Source organism: Physeter macrocephalus, chromosome 19 (genome assembly GCF_002837175.3).
Source record: "Physeter macrocephalus isolate SW-GA chromosome 19, ASM283717v5, whole genome shotgun sequence".
In the NCBI taxonomy this organism is placed as follows: domain Eukaryota; kingdom Metazoa; phylum Chordata; class Mammalia; order Artiodactyla; family Physeteridae; genus Physeter; species Physeter macrocephalus.
Genome location: NC_041232.1, coordinates 61,473,501 through 61,492,244, shown reverse-complemented (window position 1 = coordinate 61,492,244; position 18,744 = coordinate 61,473,501). Strand labels below are relative to the sequence as shown.

The following is an 18,744-nucleotide window of genomic DNA, read 5'->3' as shown; positions in this document are numbered from 1 at the left end:
ATGCCCTTCCTCACTCCAATTTTATAAAAATATTCACCATTTTTCTGGCACTTTAACAGCTTCATTTTTTTTTCACTTTAACTTAAAGAATTGTACTGTGTGCCATCACAGAGCAATGAGCATGAATTAAGTAAGGACTAGTTATCATCATGCCACTCCAAATTACCCTCAGCTATTTCCTTCTCCAACATCAGACTCTCCTGGGATGCCAGGGAGGTGCCACAGCCAGCTTCAGGCAGCCCTTCATCTCCCACCCACCTCAGCATCACCCTGATCAGAGGCACTGCGGAGCCCGAGAGGGACAGAAGAAGCTGCTGAGGTTCAGAGGGCAGTTCTCTCCTTCACAGAGGGAGACCTGCTTGGGATGTGCTCTGGTGTCTGGAAAACACACTGATCTTCTGAAGGTATTCTGGCCCAGGTACCGGGCCAAGGGCACTGGAACCAGGGCAGTTTGTGGAGCACTGGCTCCTGTTCCCTTGTACCCAGCCTATGGGCTTTGACCCACCTCCAGAGCATCCTGAGGTGGCAGGTGGGTGCCAGCCCCTCATACAGTACCTGACTTCTAATTTTTATCAGTATAAGTCAAAATTACCCACTCCCCATTTTCCAACACAGGAAAGACAGAACTGGGTGTGTGGAGCCCAACCCAATCAGTTTACCTTGTCTTCAGATCTTAAAGCAGTAGAGCAAGAAAGGACCTTACAGAAGCACATAGTTCCACACCCTTGTCTGTTCAAATAAGGGTCTGAGCCTCCGGAGGGGGGTAATTACTGTCCAAGGCAGAATCCAGACCTTCTGGTGGGTACTTCATTGTTCTATTCATTCCTCATTCATTAACTAGCCCCTGCTGTGTGCCAGGCCCTGTGGTGGGCTTTGGAAATTTTTAAAGTGTCTAAAACTTATCTTCCTGTCCTCACTGTTTCACTGAGAGACAGATGTATAACAACTAATCATAGTACGGATTATGGATGCCTTAACAGAGGTATGTACAGAGTGCTGGAGGAGTACAAGAGAAATGTGGCTAATTCTGGCAGGAGAGGGCAGGAGAATTGGAGAGAACATTTCAGAAGTCAGAACGTTTGAGCTGGACTTTAAAGAAAAGGGAGATGTTTGCTGTAAGGGCCAGGCCGCAGCAGTGGCAAACGCAGAGTGGCTGGGAGTGCAATGCATGTGTGGACTGGAGAGTGGTTTGGTGGGTGAAGTGGTGGAAGGCGTTTCCTCTACCCCCTTTGCTGCAACCAGCTGAGCCACTTGCTGTTCCCTACTCCCGCCTCCACATCTTAGCGAAGAATGCTGATCACATCTCCTCAAGCTCTTCCTCCTGCTTAACCCTCCAAGGGAATGAGGGCTCCTTCCTTGACCCTTGCATAGTACCACAGGCTTACCTCTATTACAGTAACTTTCACATCAAAGTCTGAGGTGAGAGTAGGAAATGGGTCTTCTTAAAAATATGTATATTATAAAAGGCAAAACTATGGAGACAGTAAAAAGATCAGTGACTGCCAGGGGTGGAGTGGAGGGGAGGAATGAATAAGCAGAGCACGGAGGATTTCAGAGAAGTGAAAATACTCTGTATGATAGACATAGGTTATTATATATTTGTCCAAACCCATAGAATGTCCAACGCTAAGAGTGAATCCTAAGGTAAACTATGGACTTTGGGTGATAATGAGGTGTCAATGTAGGTTTGTCAGTGGAAACAAATTCTGGTGAGTGATGCTGATAATGGGGGAGGCTGTTGAGGGGGGAGGCACAGTGTATATGGAAAATCTCTGTACCTTCTTCTTAATTTTGTTGTGAACCTAAAACTGCTCTTTTAAAAAGGTCTTTTAAAATTAATTAATTAAAAATACATACTTGAGGTTGGGGAAGGAATTCAAATAGTGTAGAAAGATAGATCAAAACAATAAAAAGAACAATGCTTTTCGTTTCTAAGTATCCAGAATCTCATGAGTGGTAAAGGGTTTATTACCTTGAAAGCGATGGAAAACCCTCACGGAGGTTTAAGCAGGAGAATGAAAGGGATTTGGAGGCCATATGGTCAGTTGGGAAACTTTTCAGGGAAGAGGTGTCTGCATTTGGGAGGCAACAAGGGCAAAGACAGGAGAGGATGGAGGTAGAATATACAGGACTCACACACCAGTTGGCTGTAGAGATGAAAGGAAGAGACGAGATGATGACAGAGTTTCTGGTTTCTTCAAGCCCCTGCCCTGACCATCCACCACAGATTCATATGAAATCATGGTAATTTCTCATTTAAAGCAGAAAAAGCTGAAGTTAGCCAAGTCCACACTTTTAAAAAGATCAATGGAGAAGACGAAAGAACAAGATGCACATTAGGAAGTCATTCCTTTCTGGAAATACAATAAAAATGATCAATATGTAGAATGGCAAAGATATTTTGCACAATATTTCTTAAAGTTCCTTCTTTCTCCGATTGAGGCAAGGTCTGTAGAACCACATAGGCCCAAGGAGGTCATAAGATAAGGCTGCTACTGGGTGGGAGAGTTTGCAGGTTGGGAGAGTCCAGCCGGAATACATTTACCACTGACTCTCTTAGACGTGAGATGAGCTGCAGTGAGGCCAGGCTGGCCCATCTAACAGACCTACGTCTTATCACCCAAGGGTTCGCGTGCACAAGGGTCCACGTTTCCTATGATTGGCCTTGTCTGAGCTTCCCCCCGTCACTAGCACTAGACGTCTGAAGACAGTGGAAGCTCTCCGTACTGTGACTGGCTCAAGTGTTCAAAGACCAGAGAACATGCTTGCCCTCGACATTCCTGAGTAGTTATTATGTGCAAGGGATTAGACTAGATGGGCTATGTGATATTGTGAAATATAAGAGATAGACCTTAGCCTCTCAGGATTTACTGTCTATTCGGATTAAATCACAGTCTTGAAGAAAACATCTCTTCAAACAACTATAGTGTTTACTTTTAAAAATACCAAAGGGCGGGGCGGGGCCGCGGTTCTATGAGACTGTCAGTAATATTTTTACTAAACATACCAATAGTAGATTTTGCACTTTAATTAATTTATCTCTCTGTTTCTCACTCCTACCAGATAATTTTCAGGACCAAATGAAAAGGGAACTAGCCTACCGAGAAGAAATGGTGCAACAGTTACAAATTGTAAGATGCATTTATACTTAAAAATAAATGCAAGGTGATGGGTTTGTTTCCAAACCACCCAATATGTATGAAGCTGTTTGTGTTTTTGCCTTGAAATCCTTTGGTCCACTTCCCTCTCCGCTGGTTTAGATGCTAATTGCCAAGAGATTTACTTAGAGGCAGGATAAACAGATGTGTCAGTACATTTCCTCTAAATGTAACTACCTACCGTGTTTTAATAGACAGATGTGTACATTGTCTCTGAGGGTGAACCAGAGGTACCTGCATTGTCTTCCACTGTGCAAACGTCCGAACACAGCGCTGGGCTGCACCCGAAGCTCAGGGAAGGGCCATTGTCTTTGTCTTCCTGCTCCTTCCACCACCCAGACCTGAGCAGGCCCTCTGCGGTCAATAGAACTTAGTATAAATACAATTAATCAATTAAATTCACTTGAACGATGATGAAAAGAAACGAATTATTTCCAAATGAAGTGTGTTACTCTATCCTAATCATGTCTGAAAGTGGACACTGACAAAGATCTATTTACACAGAAACAGGGAAACAGGAAAATGTCTGATAAATAAATGTTGCGAGGTTTTATGTTTTTCGTTTTTTGAGTTGTTTTTTTTCTTTTTCCTGAATTCCTCACCCTTTGTCCCCATGCAGATACATCTGGTATTGTATTATTTATGAGTGCTTTGAAAGCAGTCTCCCAAGCTTCTTCATTTTCATGAGTACAATGGGGAAATAATTTCTGCTTAGTTTTTGTAAGATTTTTTATTTATTTATTTATTTACGGCTGTGTTGGGTCTTCGTTGCCGTGCACGGGCTTTCTCTAGTTGCGGTGAGCGAGGGTTACTCTTCATTGCGGTGCCGGGCTTCTCATTGCAGTGGCTTCTCTTTGTTGGGGAGCATGGGCTCTAGGCGCGCGGGCTTCAGTAGTTGTGGCACGCTGGCTCAGTAGTTGTGGCTCACGGGCTTAGTTGCTCCGTGGCATGTGGGATCTTCCCTGACCAGGGCTCAAACTCGTGTCCCCTGCATTGGCAGGCGGATTCTTAACCACTGCACCACAAGTCCATTTATAAGATATTTTTAATCACCTGGGTAAAGACATACATTGATCCTTAGTGTTCTTCACGGCATGGTTATTATAATTTGGGTTGCTTGGTGTTTCTGAGCTGGTCCACGTTATCCTTATACCATGAAGCATGTATCTATGCAGACCCGCCTGTCTTGTCTAGAGAGCCAGGCATCTAGCTTTCTGTCAGGATTATTTAAGGAAGATGGTTATTGATGTTTCCTTTCTGCATGGGAGAACAGCGGCCATGGCTCACGGGCCCAGCCGCTCCGCGGCATGTGGGATCTTCGCAGACAAGGGCGCGAACCCGGTTCCGCTGCATCGGCAGGCGGACGCGCAACCACTGCGCCACCAGGGAAGCCCTGAGAGTCATTTTGAAAGCAGCCTTGTATTTCATGATGTTTTCCCCCATTCTAGGGGCTCTATTAAAAGTACTGCTTCTAACTTTAACCCTCCTTCTGAGGTTTTCCTGGATCTCAAGTGCTGGTTAACAACTCTCAGTTCTGAAAACCACCTCAACATAAGACCCTCTTAAACAGGATCTCGGCTTCCCTGGTGGCGCAGTGGTTGCGCGTCCGCATGCCGATGCAGCGGAACCGGGTTCGCGCCCTTGTCTGCGAAGATCCCACATGCCGCGGAGCGGCTGGGCGCGTGAGCCATGGCCGCTGAGCCTGCGCGTCCGGAGCCTGTGCTCCGCAACGGGAGAGGCCGCAGCAGAGGGAGGCCCGCATACCACACACACAAAAAAAAAACAGGATCTTTCTTCTTGTTTTGGTTTTGTGTTACTTTTATTTGCACCTAACTTTGCACCTAACTGGGGAACAGAAGGATTTTCTTAATCAATTGAAAACTAATCCCCCACAGGGGTTAAAAAAAAGTATCTACTCTTCTTAGCTTTTGATACCTAGATAATAAGAGCTGCTCATTGCTTGCTGTGAATTTACGTATTGTTTTATTTGTCCAAAGGAAGAATTAAAGATAGAATCAGAGGTAGAAGGATATAAAATTTTAAGACCTTACTTACTTTACATAGGATATCGTTTTCAGACTCTTAAAACAAAAATTGCCACACATGCAACCAAAAATGGGTGACTGCTGGGTGGTGATGAGCATAGCAAAATGGGCATTAGGAAAGGAAACTAAATAATTATTTCAGTGCCAGTTATTTAAGGACAGTTATGTAATTTTAATGTCTTAATTTTCTTTGACATTTGGTTTCTTTAGTAAAAGAGGAAATGATATTGCATCCATGTAATAAGCGGGCAGTATTAACAAAAGAAAAAATATCTCTTGTCTTTTGAGATATTTGGTACATGGAAGATACAAATTGGTATTACAAAATATCTTCATTATATTGTATTGCAAAATATTTTATCATTATGTATTTATTTATCTAGACAAGTGTTCTTAATTCATATTCCTCTAGATAGTAAATTTTCCTGGTTGCAAATTAAGTTCTTTGGGAGGAGCTGGAATGTTTTCCCCCAGCCTTGGAGGTACCATATAATTCCTGAAATCCACAAAAGTACATCCAGACTACCAACATGAAAATTGGTGAAATAGACATGATTTGTCCCTTCTGCTTCTTCCCCTTCTTTTGTGTCCCCTATCCTTAGATGCCCGGGTCCTCGTGCTACCTTCAACACCTAGCATGGTGTCTAACATCAAATAGGGATCAGTAGACATTTGTTGAATTAATCACCACCCATGGATGCCCCCTGACCCAACTCTGATACTGTCATGTAGCAATCCTCTTAATTCTTTTCCAAATTTTCCTGGCTTGGTCCTGATTTCCTCAAATTTTTTTGTGTGCTGGGTAACTACTACCAAACTACTAAAAGAAGGCATACTAGTGAATTACTGGGAGCTCATGTATTACAGCACTGTCCTTGTGACTAACAGATGCAAGCTTTAAGGTCTGCAAACTTGAGTTCAAGATTCATCCTGTATAGTTCATTGTATCAGTTTCTAAACCAAAGGGACCTGTTATAAGGTCCAACCTAGTACCATATCATAGGGATATGATAAGGCACAAGTGTTTAGTAAACATGAAATGCTGTGCCGATACAAGTAATCAATTTAATGGCATGCCCCTTCTCAAAGTAGTACCTCTATTAGTGGAACTGTTTGAGCCCTGGTGGCTAGAGATATATTTGTGCGGGGAGGACCTGTGTTCACACTATACCATCTGCTTTAGAACTGAGGCAGCAAACTCAAGGTTACTTGAACAGAAACTTATCCTGTCCCTTATTCAGCTTGTTGTACTTGTTAAAGTAACTGGAGAAAAGTGTCTTTAGAAAATTATACCTAAATATTATCAAGAAGTTGTCAGGTATCACAATTACTGACTTTCTCAATATTTTTAGTTGACTGCTCTAATTCATCAGTAAATATAGTTACATGCTTTGCTCCTTGAGAACAGAACAATTCACCAAAAATTATTCTATTCTTTTATGTTTAAATTATTTTATATTTAAAGTTTACAAAGCATGTATTACAGAATAGTCATTTGCTTACAGAATAGGCATCTTTTCCTTTAGATGAAATAAAAACCCACTCTATCCTGCAGTCATGGAGAATTCAAATATATTAAAACCATCACATTTTGTAACAATTCCCATTAGGCCCGCAATGCATTTATCCTACGCTGTTGCACAGTGTTCTTATTCAAGATGATATCGAAAAGCATCTTGGGTATCATTTTGCCATGAAAGAAAACTTATGAATTTCTTTGGTTCCTTCATTTTTAGATTCTCCGCTGACTGTAATTTCTACACCATTGCTTCCTTTTACAGTTTGTTAAATGCAAAGCTGTGATGACTGTAGACTCAGATGATGGACTCTCTTTGTGTGTTAATAAATAAATGTGCATTTATCTAATGTGAGATTTAAAGCATATGCAGTTTATTTAACACATATACATGGGCCACAAGCTAATATTGTTTTTGCAGATAGTTTAAAATGAGAGTTTTACAGTCCTTATCACAGTTTGTGTTATAGTCCCCCACCTCTGCTCTGGGTTTTCAAATGCTTAAACTGTTTTTATTACCAAACCAGATTTATTTATACAAGCAAAGAAATATGCTCCTCTCAATATGAACCAAATACAAAGGTTTTAGAATTTAGCACGTTCATGAAGATGTTAGTGTTTAGTATAATAAAGAGCAAAAGATTTCTCATTCACAAGTGAGCTCTGGTTCTAGGGAAAAAGTTCAATTTTTAAAACAAAACCAACATCCCTTAGGATTGAGAAGAAGGTGAAGAAACCATTACAATGTTATATGTAAATTATATCTCAATTTTTAAAAAAATCTTTAAAGAAGAAAGTGAAGGCATTTTACTAAGTATATAGCCATTCTTAAAAGATTTTTATTAGAGTACAGTTGATTTACAATGTTGTGTTAGTTTCAAGTGTACAGCAAAGTAAGTCAGTTATACATATACATATATCCACTTTTTTAGATTCTTTTCCCATATAGACCATTAAAGAATATTGAGTAGAGTTCCCTGTGCTATATAGCAGGTCCTTATTAGTTATCTATTTTATATATAGTAGTGTGTCTATATCAATTCCAATCTCCCAATTTATCCCTCCCCCCTTATCCCCTGGTAACCATAAGTTTGTTTTCTACATCTATAACAGTGTATAGCCTTTTGATTAAAGTTTTTCCAAGGACTGGAATATAATGTAGTCTACAACATGAGCCGAGACTACTGTGATGCCTTGATAACCTTTTTTTAATTTTTTTATTGCTAATTTGGCAACGATTTTTTAAAGCAAGTACAGGTATGTATAAGCTACTACCGTAGGTTTGTTGAAGGCATGTCATAGTTGAAGACATAGTTGTTGAAGACATTAGTCATAGTTCTTGAAGGACACTGTGAAGTTGCAACAGAAAACGCATGATAAATGGCTAGACCCAGATTCACATCCTTTGAACTTGCTGGATCGCTACCAAGGGGCGCGTAGATTGAGAAGAAGTGCTTTTAAAATATGCTAGTCTTGAAGTGCCCTCTGCTGTTTTTCCAGAACACTGCAGTCACACGCCGCCAGAGGGAACCAGTCTCAAAGTTCCTCATTTAAGCCTCAATTAAAATTAATGTTCAACCAATAGATTTAGTACTAATGTTTCGTTCACCGTGGACCTGTAAAAAGTCAGTTTACAACTTTCTGATGGTGTGAGCGTTGTGCTTCCTTGCAGGGAAAGGAGCGGTGACAGGTCTTTAACGTTTCTGGAGGAGTGCTCCCTCTTTGGCAAGGGCACAGCTCTTCAGTGTGGTCTTTTCTTGGAGGTTCTCCAGTATTCATTAGGATGGGAACTTGCCCAGATTTCTACCGTCTGAACACGGAGAGTTTTTTTAAATATGTTTTACATATTTTTAAAAGGTAGACAGAGCACTTTATTTTTAGAAAAAGAGCCCTGGGCCCCTAGAAGATTTTGATTTTGTGACTAAATATGTAACAAGTAGAGGACTTGACATAAGTCTGAACTTCCTTGGAAGCTGCCTTAAGCTTCTCCAGGAGACAGGCTTTGACTACAGTGGGTCCTTTTCCAATTATTGATCTGTTGCCTTGCATCTTGACAATGCAATGACTCGTTTCTTATTTATATATCCTTTTTCTCGTCTTTCTCCTTTTGAGATGTTGACCAACCTTAATGTCTGAGCTCAGGCTAACTCTCTTGGCACAATCTAGGAAATTATCTTTTTTGGTAAAATCTCAATACTTTTGATAGACTAGAGCCAACTAGGTGATTTAGAAGTTATATAGCAACTTTGAGGGGTTTTGTCCATGCCAATCTTGGTGATTTCCAAGCTGGTCAGAATGAAAAGAAAGCTTTTATAAGTTCTATTATAGGAGATTTACATGGCATAATTATCTTTAATGGAGCCTCTAAGATCCTGAGCTCCCCCAGTTGGGGAGTATAGAACCTGAAGCACCATAAAAGTGCCCATTACTTGATGTATCATAAGAAAAGAAGTTTCCAACTATTATTCTCAGATACCATCAATTGTAGTACATCCAACTTCAGAAATGTTAAAATGTGAGGGAAAAAACTGCGTCTTAGAATCAATGAAATAGGATAGTTTCCATGAACAGTCGGGCCATATGCTAATATATTCTTTATTAATCATTCATGATTTAAGACTTGGAATTAATGACTCTCAGCTCACAACCTGAGATTAATAATTCTTCACACAGATTTAAATTTCAGTCTGGAGATTTGGGGATCAAATGTGCTTATTTGGAAATGTCCTTTTTTTCCTGAGTCCTTTTCTTAAATTTCCTTATCAGCTTCCCATCTTAATGAAATGCTACATTGTTGTTTCTGAAAAAAAGAAAAAGGCATTCAGACTTAGATCTGAAAGTAGGGCCCTTCAGGCAGTTTTCTTTGGGTTAGGATGAGTAGTTTACTGGCTTTGATGAGATGGCGCATGGTGATATTAACTTATCTCGTGCAGTGCCTGGCACAGAACAGACACTAAATCTTCGTGGCATCTAATCTTGATGTTGAGAATCCTTTCTAAATGCGAGAGTGACACAAATACATTTTATTAGGTAATCGTTATACCCCAAGGTTTACATCATTTCTACTTGTTATCCTAAATAACAGAATTCCATTCAAAGCTCTCTGACGTCATGCATCTAAAGAAAGAGGTGATCCATGTGTTTTGGCGTATTGTTTCATACACCATAACGGAAAATCAGGATTCAAGTATGTCTCTGTTAATAGCAGGTATAGCATAACCCAGAGTGGAAAGAAGAGGTAACTAGAGTAGGTCCCTGTGTAACTATTCTTGTCATAGCTATCTAGCTAATCTCAGCTCTCGTCCTAAATATGAGATTAGGACACAACAATTTATGGTCCTATATGAACCATTAATTTCGATGCTGCTATTATGGTCTTTATCAGATATGTCTCTATCGTATACATCCATGTTGTGGCTGTGTATCAAGATAGTGAGGTGGTTATTTTAGTCTTCTCTCTTTTTTTCATTAAAAAGACTGTTTGAGGGCTTCCCTGGTGGCACAGTAGTTAAGAATCCGCCTGCCAATGCAGGGGATACAGGTTCAAGCCCTGGTCCAGGAAGATCCCACATGCCGCAGAGCAGCTAAGCCCGTGCGCCACAACTACCGAGTCTGCGCTCTAGAGCCTGTGAGCTACAACTACTGAGCCCGCGAGCCACAACTACCGAAGCCCACGCACCTAGAGCCTGTGCTCTGCAACAAGAGAAGCCACCGCAATGAGAAGCCCGCTCACCACAACGAAGAGTAGCCCCCACTCGCCACAACTAGAGAAAGACTGTGCGCAGCAATGAAGACCCAACACAGCCAAAAATAAATAAATAAATTAAAAAAAAAAAAGACTGTTTGATTCAACTAACCAGTTATTATGGCAAAATGGTCCAGCTAGTCTTAGCCACAAGCATCACTATAGATTTGTAGTTCCTTCCCATTAATAAAGGTTCATGTTTATGGACTGGTAGATCAGGAGAGCAAAACATAAATATGCTGGGGATATGGGGAATGTATATAACAGTATTCAAAATATTACCTACTTGAATGACTATAATTTTCTTTCCTTCACTGCTTTTACATAATATCAGCCATAGTTCATGTTACATTCTAGAAGGCTGAATATTTCTTTAAATGTAAAACAGATTTATATCATTAGAGTCCTGAATTTAGCCTTATAATGATGAAGGTAAGTAACATAACTAGGGTTAGTAGAGAGGCAAATCTAAATAATACATGTAGTCCAGTTTCAACAATTTGAATTTTCTAATGAAAAGTAGCATATCAAATGCGATAGACTTTCATTCAAAACCCCAGTACTGAAAAGTACTTTTCAAGTTTATCCAGGTAGAATTCTCAAGGGTCATATTTTCCATTCAGTGCAATTATTTCTGATGCTTCTTAATAGTTATTGGGAAATTACCCAGAGTAATAGTTTGTGTTTAGTTAATCTTATTTGTGATTTTTAATGATAGCATATTTCCTCACTCTAAGTAAATGAAAAATTACATTGAACTAGTTTGTAATCACATTCTTGTTTTGTGACCTTGGACATACGTTATAACATAATAACTTAATTTTCATACCTAAATAAAAATAAGAATACCATATTATTAAGTGCAAATTTTTGAAAACTTCTTAAGTGAAATGTCACATGGGAACCTCAGAGACTAGCTGTAGCAACAACCTAGCGTGATCACCTGTTCTGTCCTGATATGCTTTTTAACAGGCCTTAGAAATGCTATACCCCAAAAGCCCCATACTGCCAGGCAGATGGAGACCTTCTGTCCTCAGGGCAGATCCACCAGCGTTCAAATTTAGGCACAATGAAGGGTCTCCATTATACATGTCTCCAAATTTTGCTCACCTGGATAGTTTTGCTTGTTTTTATCTTACAGATTCCCTATGCAGCAAGCTTGATCAGGAAAGAAAAGCTAGGTGCCCATCTCAGCAAAAGCTAAAAGGTGAGCTCACCAGAGGAAACAGATTTTCCTTAACTCTCTGAATTGCTATTGCTCGGCTGTGTTCTTTACTGATATACTTGAAATAGCCCAGGGGATTGATGATGTTGCATCCTGTGTTTAAGCCGATACACTGTTGAACTTCATTCTAGGCATGGGGCTTCCTAAATAAATGGCTAAGTGCATCTTATAAATTCTGCAGAAAATTTCTAAAACTAAGGGAATTCTCAATTCAGTCTTGCAGATGTGATCTTCATTCTGTTTTGAGGTTTTCTACTCTTTCCGGTTCCTCCTGACACCCTGATTCCTGGTCCTCTGAAGGAAACCGGAGTGTCAGAAGCCATGCTTATTATGTTTTTTCTTCTCTGTCTCTCCTTCGCTTCCAAAATGTCTTCCTGAAACCCGACTTTCAGTGAGTTACTGACAGATGGTGCTTGTGAATAACTGCTTGTGCCATAGACCTTCGAGAACTTCTGCTGCAGGATTAGTCATTCATTCTTTCCCTAAAACAATCCTTGTTTCTCTACAGCTGAAGCCAGATCCAATGTCACATACCTGGCAGCAATTTAAAAGACAAATATTCTGGACTCCTAAGGAAAAGAAGACAGTAAAAATTCAATGACTATATTCAGAATATACCTAAACATTTCAAAAGCAACTTTTTGATTATATGGCAGAAGATATAAATAATTGTTAGAATGAAAGGAATGCAAAAACTAGGATATTGTTGTTTCTCTAACAATACGTTAGGATGACCTAGCAGTTGGAACTGCTAAATCAGGGAGAAACTCAGATGTCAGAGGTGGTATTTATAAGTGCTCATGGCTAACTAGGATTGTGGTCATTTATCAGTTTTATTTGTTCCCATCAGAGTGATTCTTCCCACTCCTTCCCTCTGGAACATATTTTCAATTCAATAGAACTGACTGGCCAAAAAAACTCTGTGCTTTGCAGGTTCATGGTTCCTTTTCTTTCCTTCATGCCTCTTTTCTGCATATCACAAGCCTCCTCTACTATGTGCACATGACAGTTCTACTTCTTGCCATTATCTTTATTAGTGATAATCTTCAGTATTTTTCTTAAACAGTTATATGTATGTCACATTTCATTAGGAGCTCAAAACTCTTTCCAAGACAGTCTCTCATTCATATGCTTTCCCTTAATTTTACGCACAGGGAACCAAGGTACAGTGAAGAGAGATGTGATGTTTTATGTCTCTGTTACACAGCCAGGAAGAGATTCTAGGGCTCCTGATTTTAAATGCAATGCCTGCTTGCTCCTTAAATAGGGACTTCTTGTCTTCTGTGAGCAGATGTTTAGCAACAGAGTTGCTCAGATAATAAGTCATTCTGTTTTGGGATGTTCAGATAATGTCATTCTGTTTCCATCTCCATGAAGTCATACACAAATGGACCTGTGAGTTTGGTTTCATTCTGTATCTTCAAGTATTTTTCTTACGTCTGAAGTTGACTTTGGGTGATTTCTTTCTCATCATTGTAGACCAGATTTGTCCCAGCAGTGTGAAGTGAATAATTTTAGAACATTCAGAGTCTAATAAATCTTAACGCAGAATATCAAGGTAATCAAAGCAAAAATCATCCAAATTAACACTGATAAACCCATATGTATAAAAGTTTGAAAATGTCAAACTACTTTTCTTTCAAATCAAAAAGTATATATTGGGATGTGTTTTTTTAAGTAACCTTCTTATTGAAATATAACACACATTCTCCAAAGCCTATAAATCGTCAAGTCATGAAGTCTACAAATCAGAGCTCAGTGAACTTGCTTAGGTTTCTAGCACCCAGATAGCTACCTTGTGCCCCTACCCAGTTACAAAAGATTGGTTTTACCTGTTTTTGAACTTTAGTAAAGGACATTTTATAGAACGTTCTCTTGTATCTGGCTTCTTTCACTCCACGTTTGTGATTCATCCATTAGAATGTAGTTTGATTTATACTTAGGAACTTCAATAAACTCTCTTTCTACCCTTCCACTTCCCTGACTCATCTTCTCTGCTTGTCAGACATGAGCTGCTCTTGCACCTACAAAATGAAGACTTACTGCCCAGAAACCACGCCTTTGATGGTGACATAGTGTACAGTGAGGTGGGAAAAAAAAAAAACGATTGATTTGTGTTTAGTAACTAATGCTTCCTCCATGCTGATTTTGTTTCCATCCTTGCAGACAACAGGGATTTCTCTAAGTAGACCCTGGTGCTTTCAGAAGATTAGTGGTTACTTAAATGCTGAGCTAAATCAGCCAAGCAGAGAATCACAACCATATTGTTAGAGGCAGTATTCGATTCTCAACATGCCAAGCCTGCAAGGAATTACCCCAAGAGAGATGACAAAATAAAAATCATTACACCAAGGGAGAGAAACAAGTTCTATCTTGCTGAGTGACCACAGGTTTCCAAATTAGGGGCTGATACATTAATGTCTTATGCAAGAGTGACCCTTAAGGTAGTGTGCTATGTTCTTGCCACCCAGTGAATTCCAATATGACTATTAAGAGGAGGAAGCTTTTCAAAACCACAGGCAATCCACTTAATAAGCTGAGCAAGTATTGCCACATATCACTGCTCTACAAATCATTTTTGCCCTACGTTAGGACACAAGAAATTCCATGTCGAATCAAAATAAAAGTCCACCCATACCAGGGGACTAACAGTGCAATTCTGTTAGAAGAGCCAAATTGTTGTTCTTAACAACACCAACCTCAAACTTTAGGCGTGTACACTGAATAACTCTGAACTTTCCCTTAATAACTCCTTAAAGATCCGTCATCCATGGATTTATCTAAACCTTTCTTCAACCTAGTCGTAGTCCCCCTGGGGCAATGAATTCTATTTGTTTAGCTACCAGCTGTGTAAACTGTAGTTTATTTTATTTATCTTCAAACTACTTTCTAAAACAAGCCCTTGTAGATTAGATGTTGCACTGCTCTGCATATTTGCTTTATCGTGAGCTCACGAGTACAATGGAAGTGATTTGAAAAAATATTTCAAAACTTACCCTTTCCTCTGGAACTGTTTTGAGCACCGGCATTACTCCTGGTGGTCTTCCTTACCTTTGGTCATTAATGTGCCCCAGTTCCTACACAGACGCTCCAGGATAATCCGTGTGAAATCTGCACCCCAAATAAAAATGGCATGATGTTAACACCAGTTTAATATTACTTTACATTCTTTTTGCCCCAAGCTCCTTTTAACATTACGCAAACGTCGTCCCTGTGACTCAGTGAAATACTTATGTCTTTCACAGAGAACTCAATCATTTTACATAAGTGGAAAGTGAATCACAGGGTATGGCTCATTCACAGTCATACAGAAACCTGCTGAACAAGCTGGAAATAATAATAACTGTCATTCATTGAGCACGACCCATGCCAGATACTGGGTTACGCTGCCACATTCTCTCTTTGATCTTTACAAGTCTATAAGGTTGATCCTATTACTATCTCCATTTTATACATGAGAATGCAGAGGATCAGTGAGGTCACTTAGCTAGAAAGTGACAAAGCCAGGATTCAATACAGGTCTATTTGACTCTAAGCCCCTTCTCTGTCTTTCTAGGATCATTGGGCTGGTTTTGAGAGTCTGGCTTCTAAATCTGACACTACTTCCCTATGTCATCTGAAGTAATATCATTCAATCTCTTCGAGGCTCACTCTTATCTATGAACTGTGGATAGCCAAACCTGATCAAAGTCTCTGCCAGCTCTCAATTTTGACGATCACTCTTGCATGCCAGTCTTCTGCCAGATTCTCTCTCACAAAGGGGCTGCTTTTATTAAAATCTGTTCATATAAAACCCTATATAACACCTGAGGGTGTAACCCACCTACTTTCTGCCTTAGGTCTTCATTTTCTTCATCACTAATCGCTACTTTGCATCCTTCTAGAGAGTTTGAAAATATCATTTTTTCCCCTATCCTAACAATATCTAACTCTTTGGTAAACTCCTGTTATTTTTATTTTGTTATTTTTATTTTAATTCTGGGATAATTGCTACGAAAAGAATAGCAAGAAAAAAGGTCTTAAAGGGGTGTGGAGGAATTGTAATTGAACATTCTGTGTCTTCCTTTTGTATCAATCAAAGATGTGGGGGCAGGGGGGCATGTCCATTTCTAGCCTCTGCCCTCAAACAAAAGAGAACCAGGTTCTTTCAAGAATCTCCGTTGAGAATGACAGTGTGCTGCCACACTTCTAAGGGCTTTACATCAATTATCTTATTTAATCTTCAAAACAACCCATGGAGAGAAGTACTGCTACTCTCACCATTCTACAGCTGAGCAAACAGAAATGCGGAGATGAGTTAGTTGTGTGGTCTCACTGCTATGACAAGTGGCAGAATTTGAGCCAGGCCGCCTGGCTCTGCAGCCCACACTTCATCTGCTCTCCCCTGACTTGTGACCTGAAATCGTGGCCTAATTCACATCTTCCATTATCAGTTATAAATATGCAGTTAATAACCAATCCAGTGGTTTCATTGATGTTGAATCGCAAAACCTCTATAGCTGCCTTAACACCCCAGGACAAAGAGAAATGGATGTAACTTGGACCATTCAGCCAAAGCCAGCAGGGCACCAGCGCATGAAATTCTGTCTGCCCCTTTTACCACAGGCTGTCTTAATGTTTGCTCAACAACAAATTGGAGCTTCTGGAACCCAGCAAAATGACTTTACTGTAAAGAAGGCATAGCAAACCAGCACGCTCTGATGTAATAGTTCTAGTTTGGCTCAATGTCAGCAGAGATGCATCATGTAAGGTAGCAGGCAAATATATGGGAAAAGGAAGATGCTTTCATGGTCACTGTTTAAACATTTTTATTCAAACTGTACTAAAAATGTCTCCTCTGAAGGATATACTAAATATTACTTTAAATGTTTTTAAATTATCTGATTGTATCACACTGAGGTTGTCATTCTGTGCTTTTTGTCTTATCCCAGGTGCACAGAACCACTTACTCTTGTTCTCTTGTAAGATACAGACTGCCCCTGAGTACTTCCGACCCGCACAGAGACTGAAAATTGAAAGGGCTTGGGAATCAAATATAAAATCAGGTTCGGGAGAACCCAAGGACAGGTGACCTCAAAGCAGCATGGACAACCATGAAAAATAGACTGTAGTAGCCATTCATTAGTTGGGGGAGGGGGGAGCCAACCAGAGCAGTCAACGCTTGTTGCATCTTTTGGTGGAACCAAAGTTTGAGTCTGTGTTTTTAAAGGCCAACCAACCCCAGAGCGCGGGAGTGCTGTTAGCCAACCGGGATGGGAAATCCATGGACGGTCCCAGGGGATCTCTGTGCTACATACTTGGAGAGAGCAGCTCTATGAGACCGTCTTTTATGTTTGAAGAAGTGATTCTTGGTGAAAAGACAACACAAGACCTGTTCTAGGAGGGGGCATCACGTTTTGACAGCTAGGATGGCATCAGCCCTACAAACCTGCTTTTCCCAGCAAAGTGGACAGACTTATGTGTGGCCCCTTCCTGTCTGGTATTTTGCCTGCTATATGAATGAAGATTGTATTCCTTTGGAAATATTTTACAGTTTAATATTGAGTGTAATTAAGAATATAATCATGTTATCAAAAATGGTATTTAACTCTGTTGTAGTTTCTTTAACACTCATGTGGATAAAAAAAGTCTATAATAAAAAAACTATGAAGTAATTGTTGTGTTCATGTAGTTACATGCACATTTGCTTGGGGGCAACTAATAGAAACTAATACATTTTAGAATTATTTTGGCATAAAATATTTGAATAAATTATTTTTGAAAATGAAATTCCTTCAAAAATGGTTATTAAAGTCTAAATTAGCCTTTGGCCCTTTTCAGCAGCTGGAGTCCTCCCCAGCATGATAGGATCTTTGTATGGGTAAGGGAAGGTTCTAAATTCCAGCTAGGTCTTCTAACAGCATTAGTGAGGAAGTCGATAGTGTGCCTTCCTCCCTACTGTGATGTTGAATCAAAGTCCATGAGATCATTTTATGCCAAAACTTCTGCCTCTCAGATGAGAGAGATAGAAGGGCCAAAACGGTGACCCTTTGGAGCCAGGATTTCTAGAGTAATGCTGGGTTGAACAGAAGTCTGCTGTGGATGATCTCCTGTCCTGGAATTGCCAAAGACCATCCTAACTGAAGAAGCGTCTCACCAATGGCATCCCTCGACAGATTTCAAAAGAAGTTTAAAATGCATTGCCATGATATTTGATACTTTTACCCACCATCTTCATTATCATAAACTATCAAAAAAACACCGTGACAATTCTCCCTTGAGATAAATTTTCTTATCCTTAGCTGCCACATTAAGAAACCAAAGGAGGGATACTCATTAGTGATTTTCTTCCCAGCCCATGAAGGATGGGACAATGGGTCAGAGAAGGGTTATAAACCAAGTCCTGGAGTCTGAGGACAGGTTCCCAGTGACCACTAGCAAAAAATAATGTGAAGATGCTGCAACTAACCACGGAGAAGAGGATGTTCTTCCAGGAGCCTGGGCGTGGGGCTCACACAGCCCTTCAGACATGGCACACGCTTCTGAAACTGACAGCTGTGCTTGACACGGGGGGAGTAGCTGGTCAGTCAAGTTGGTGGAGCTTCTTCTCCTATGTAAGCTTTAAATTACACATAGGGATGGAAGCCTAGCATCCTTAGCTTTGTACTCTCAGCCAGTAATACCAGAAGTGACAGAAAATGACCAGGGAGGACACAAACCTGGCTTCATGACCAGACACCAGGGGACAGCAGAGGTCATTTTCTGCAGAACCCAATGCAAACTCAGGGACCAGAGAGCTTCTCAGGGCAAGAGCAGCAGCTCCAGAGGGAGCTAAAGATTTGTGGATGAATTTAAGGTCTTTGTCCTGCAGCCACATCATCTGTCCATGTAAACGAGCCTGAAACGTCGTTCTTTTCTTTCCAATTGCAACTTTAAATGTCTCAGAGTCGTTAGTGCTAAAACATCAGCAAATGATCTTGTAGCAAAAGAAAAATTAGAACGAGATCACTTGACAGGTATGTCTTAGAGCCTGGAGGAGTTCATCGTGGCGTAGCTCTGAATTGAGTTAATAGCCG

At 40.2% G+C, this 18,744-nt stretch overlaps 1 protein-coding gene across 1 annotated transcript in view; it reads left to right on the top strand.

Annotated features, from left to right (window-relative positions):
- Positions 1-11,998, top strand: part of SKOR2 (SKI family transcriptional corepressor 2) — a 34,709-nt gene extending 22,711 nt beyond the window's left edge. The window contains exons 6-7 of the mRNA XM_024132330.1: positions 3,064-3,131; positions 11,606-11,998. Coding sequence (XP_023988098.1) covers positions 3,064-3,131; positions 11,606-11,668 — 131 coding nt within the window. The 3' untranslated portion in view covers positions 11,669-11,998. The remainder of the gene's footprint in view (positions 1-3,063; positions 3,132-11,605) is intronic.
- Positions 11,999-18,744: the final 6,746 nt, after the last annotated feature.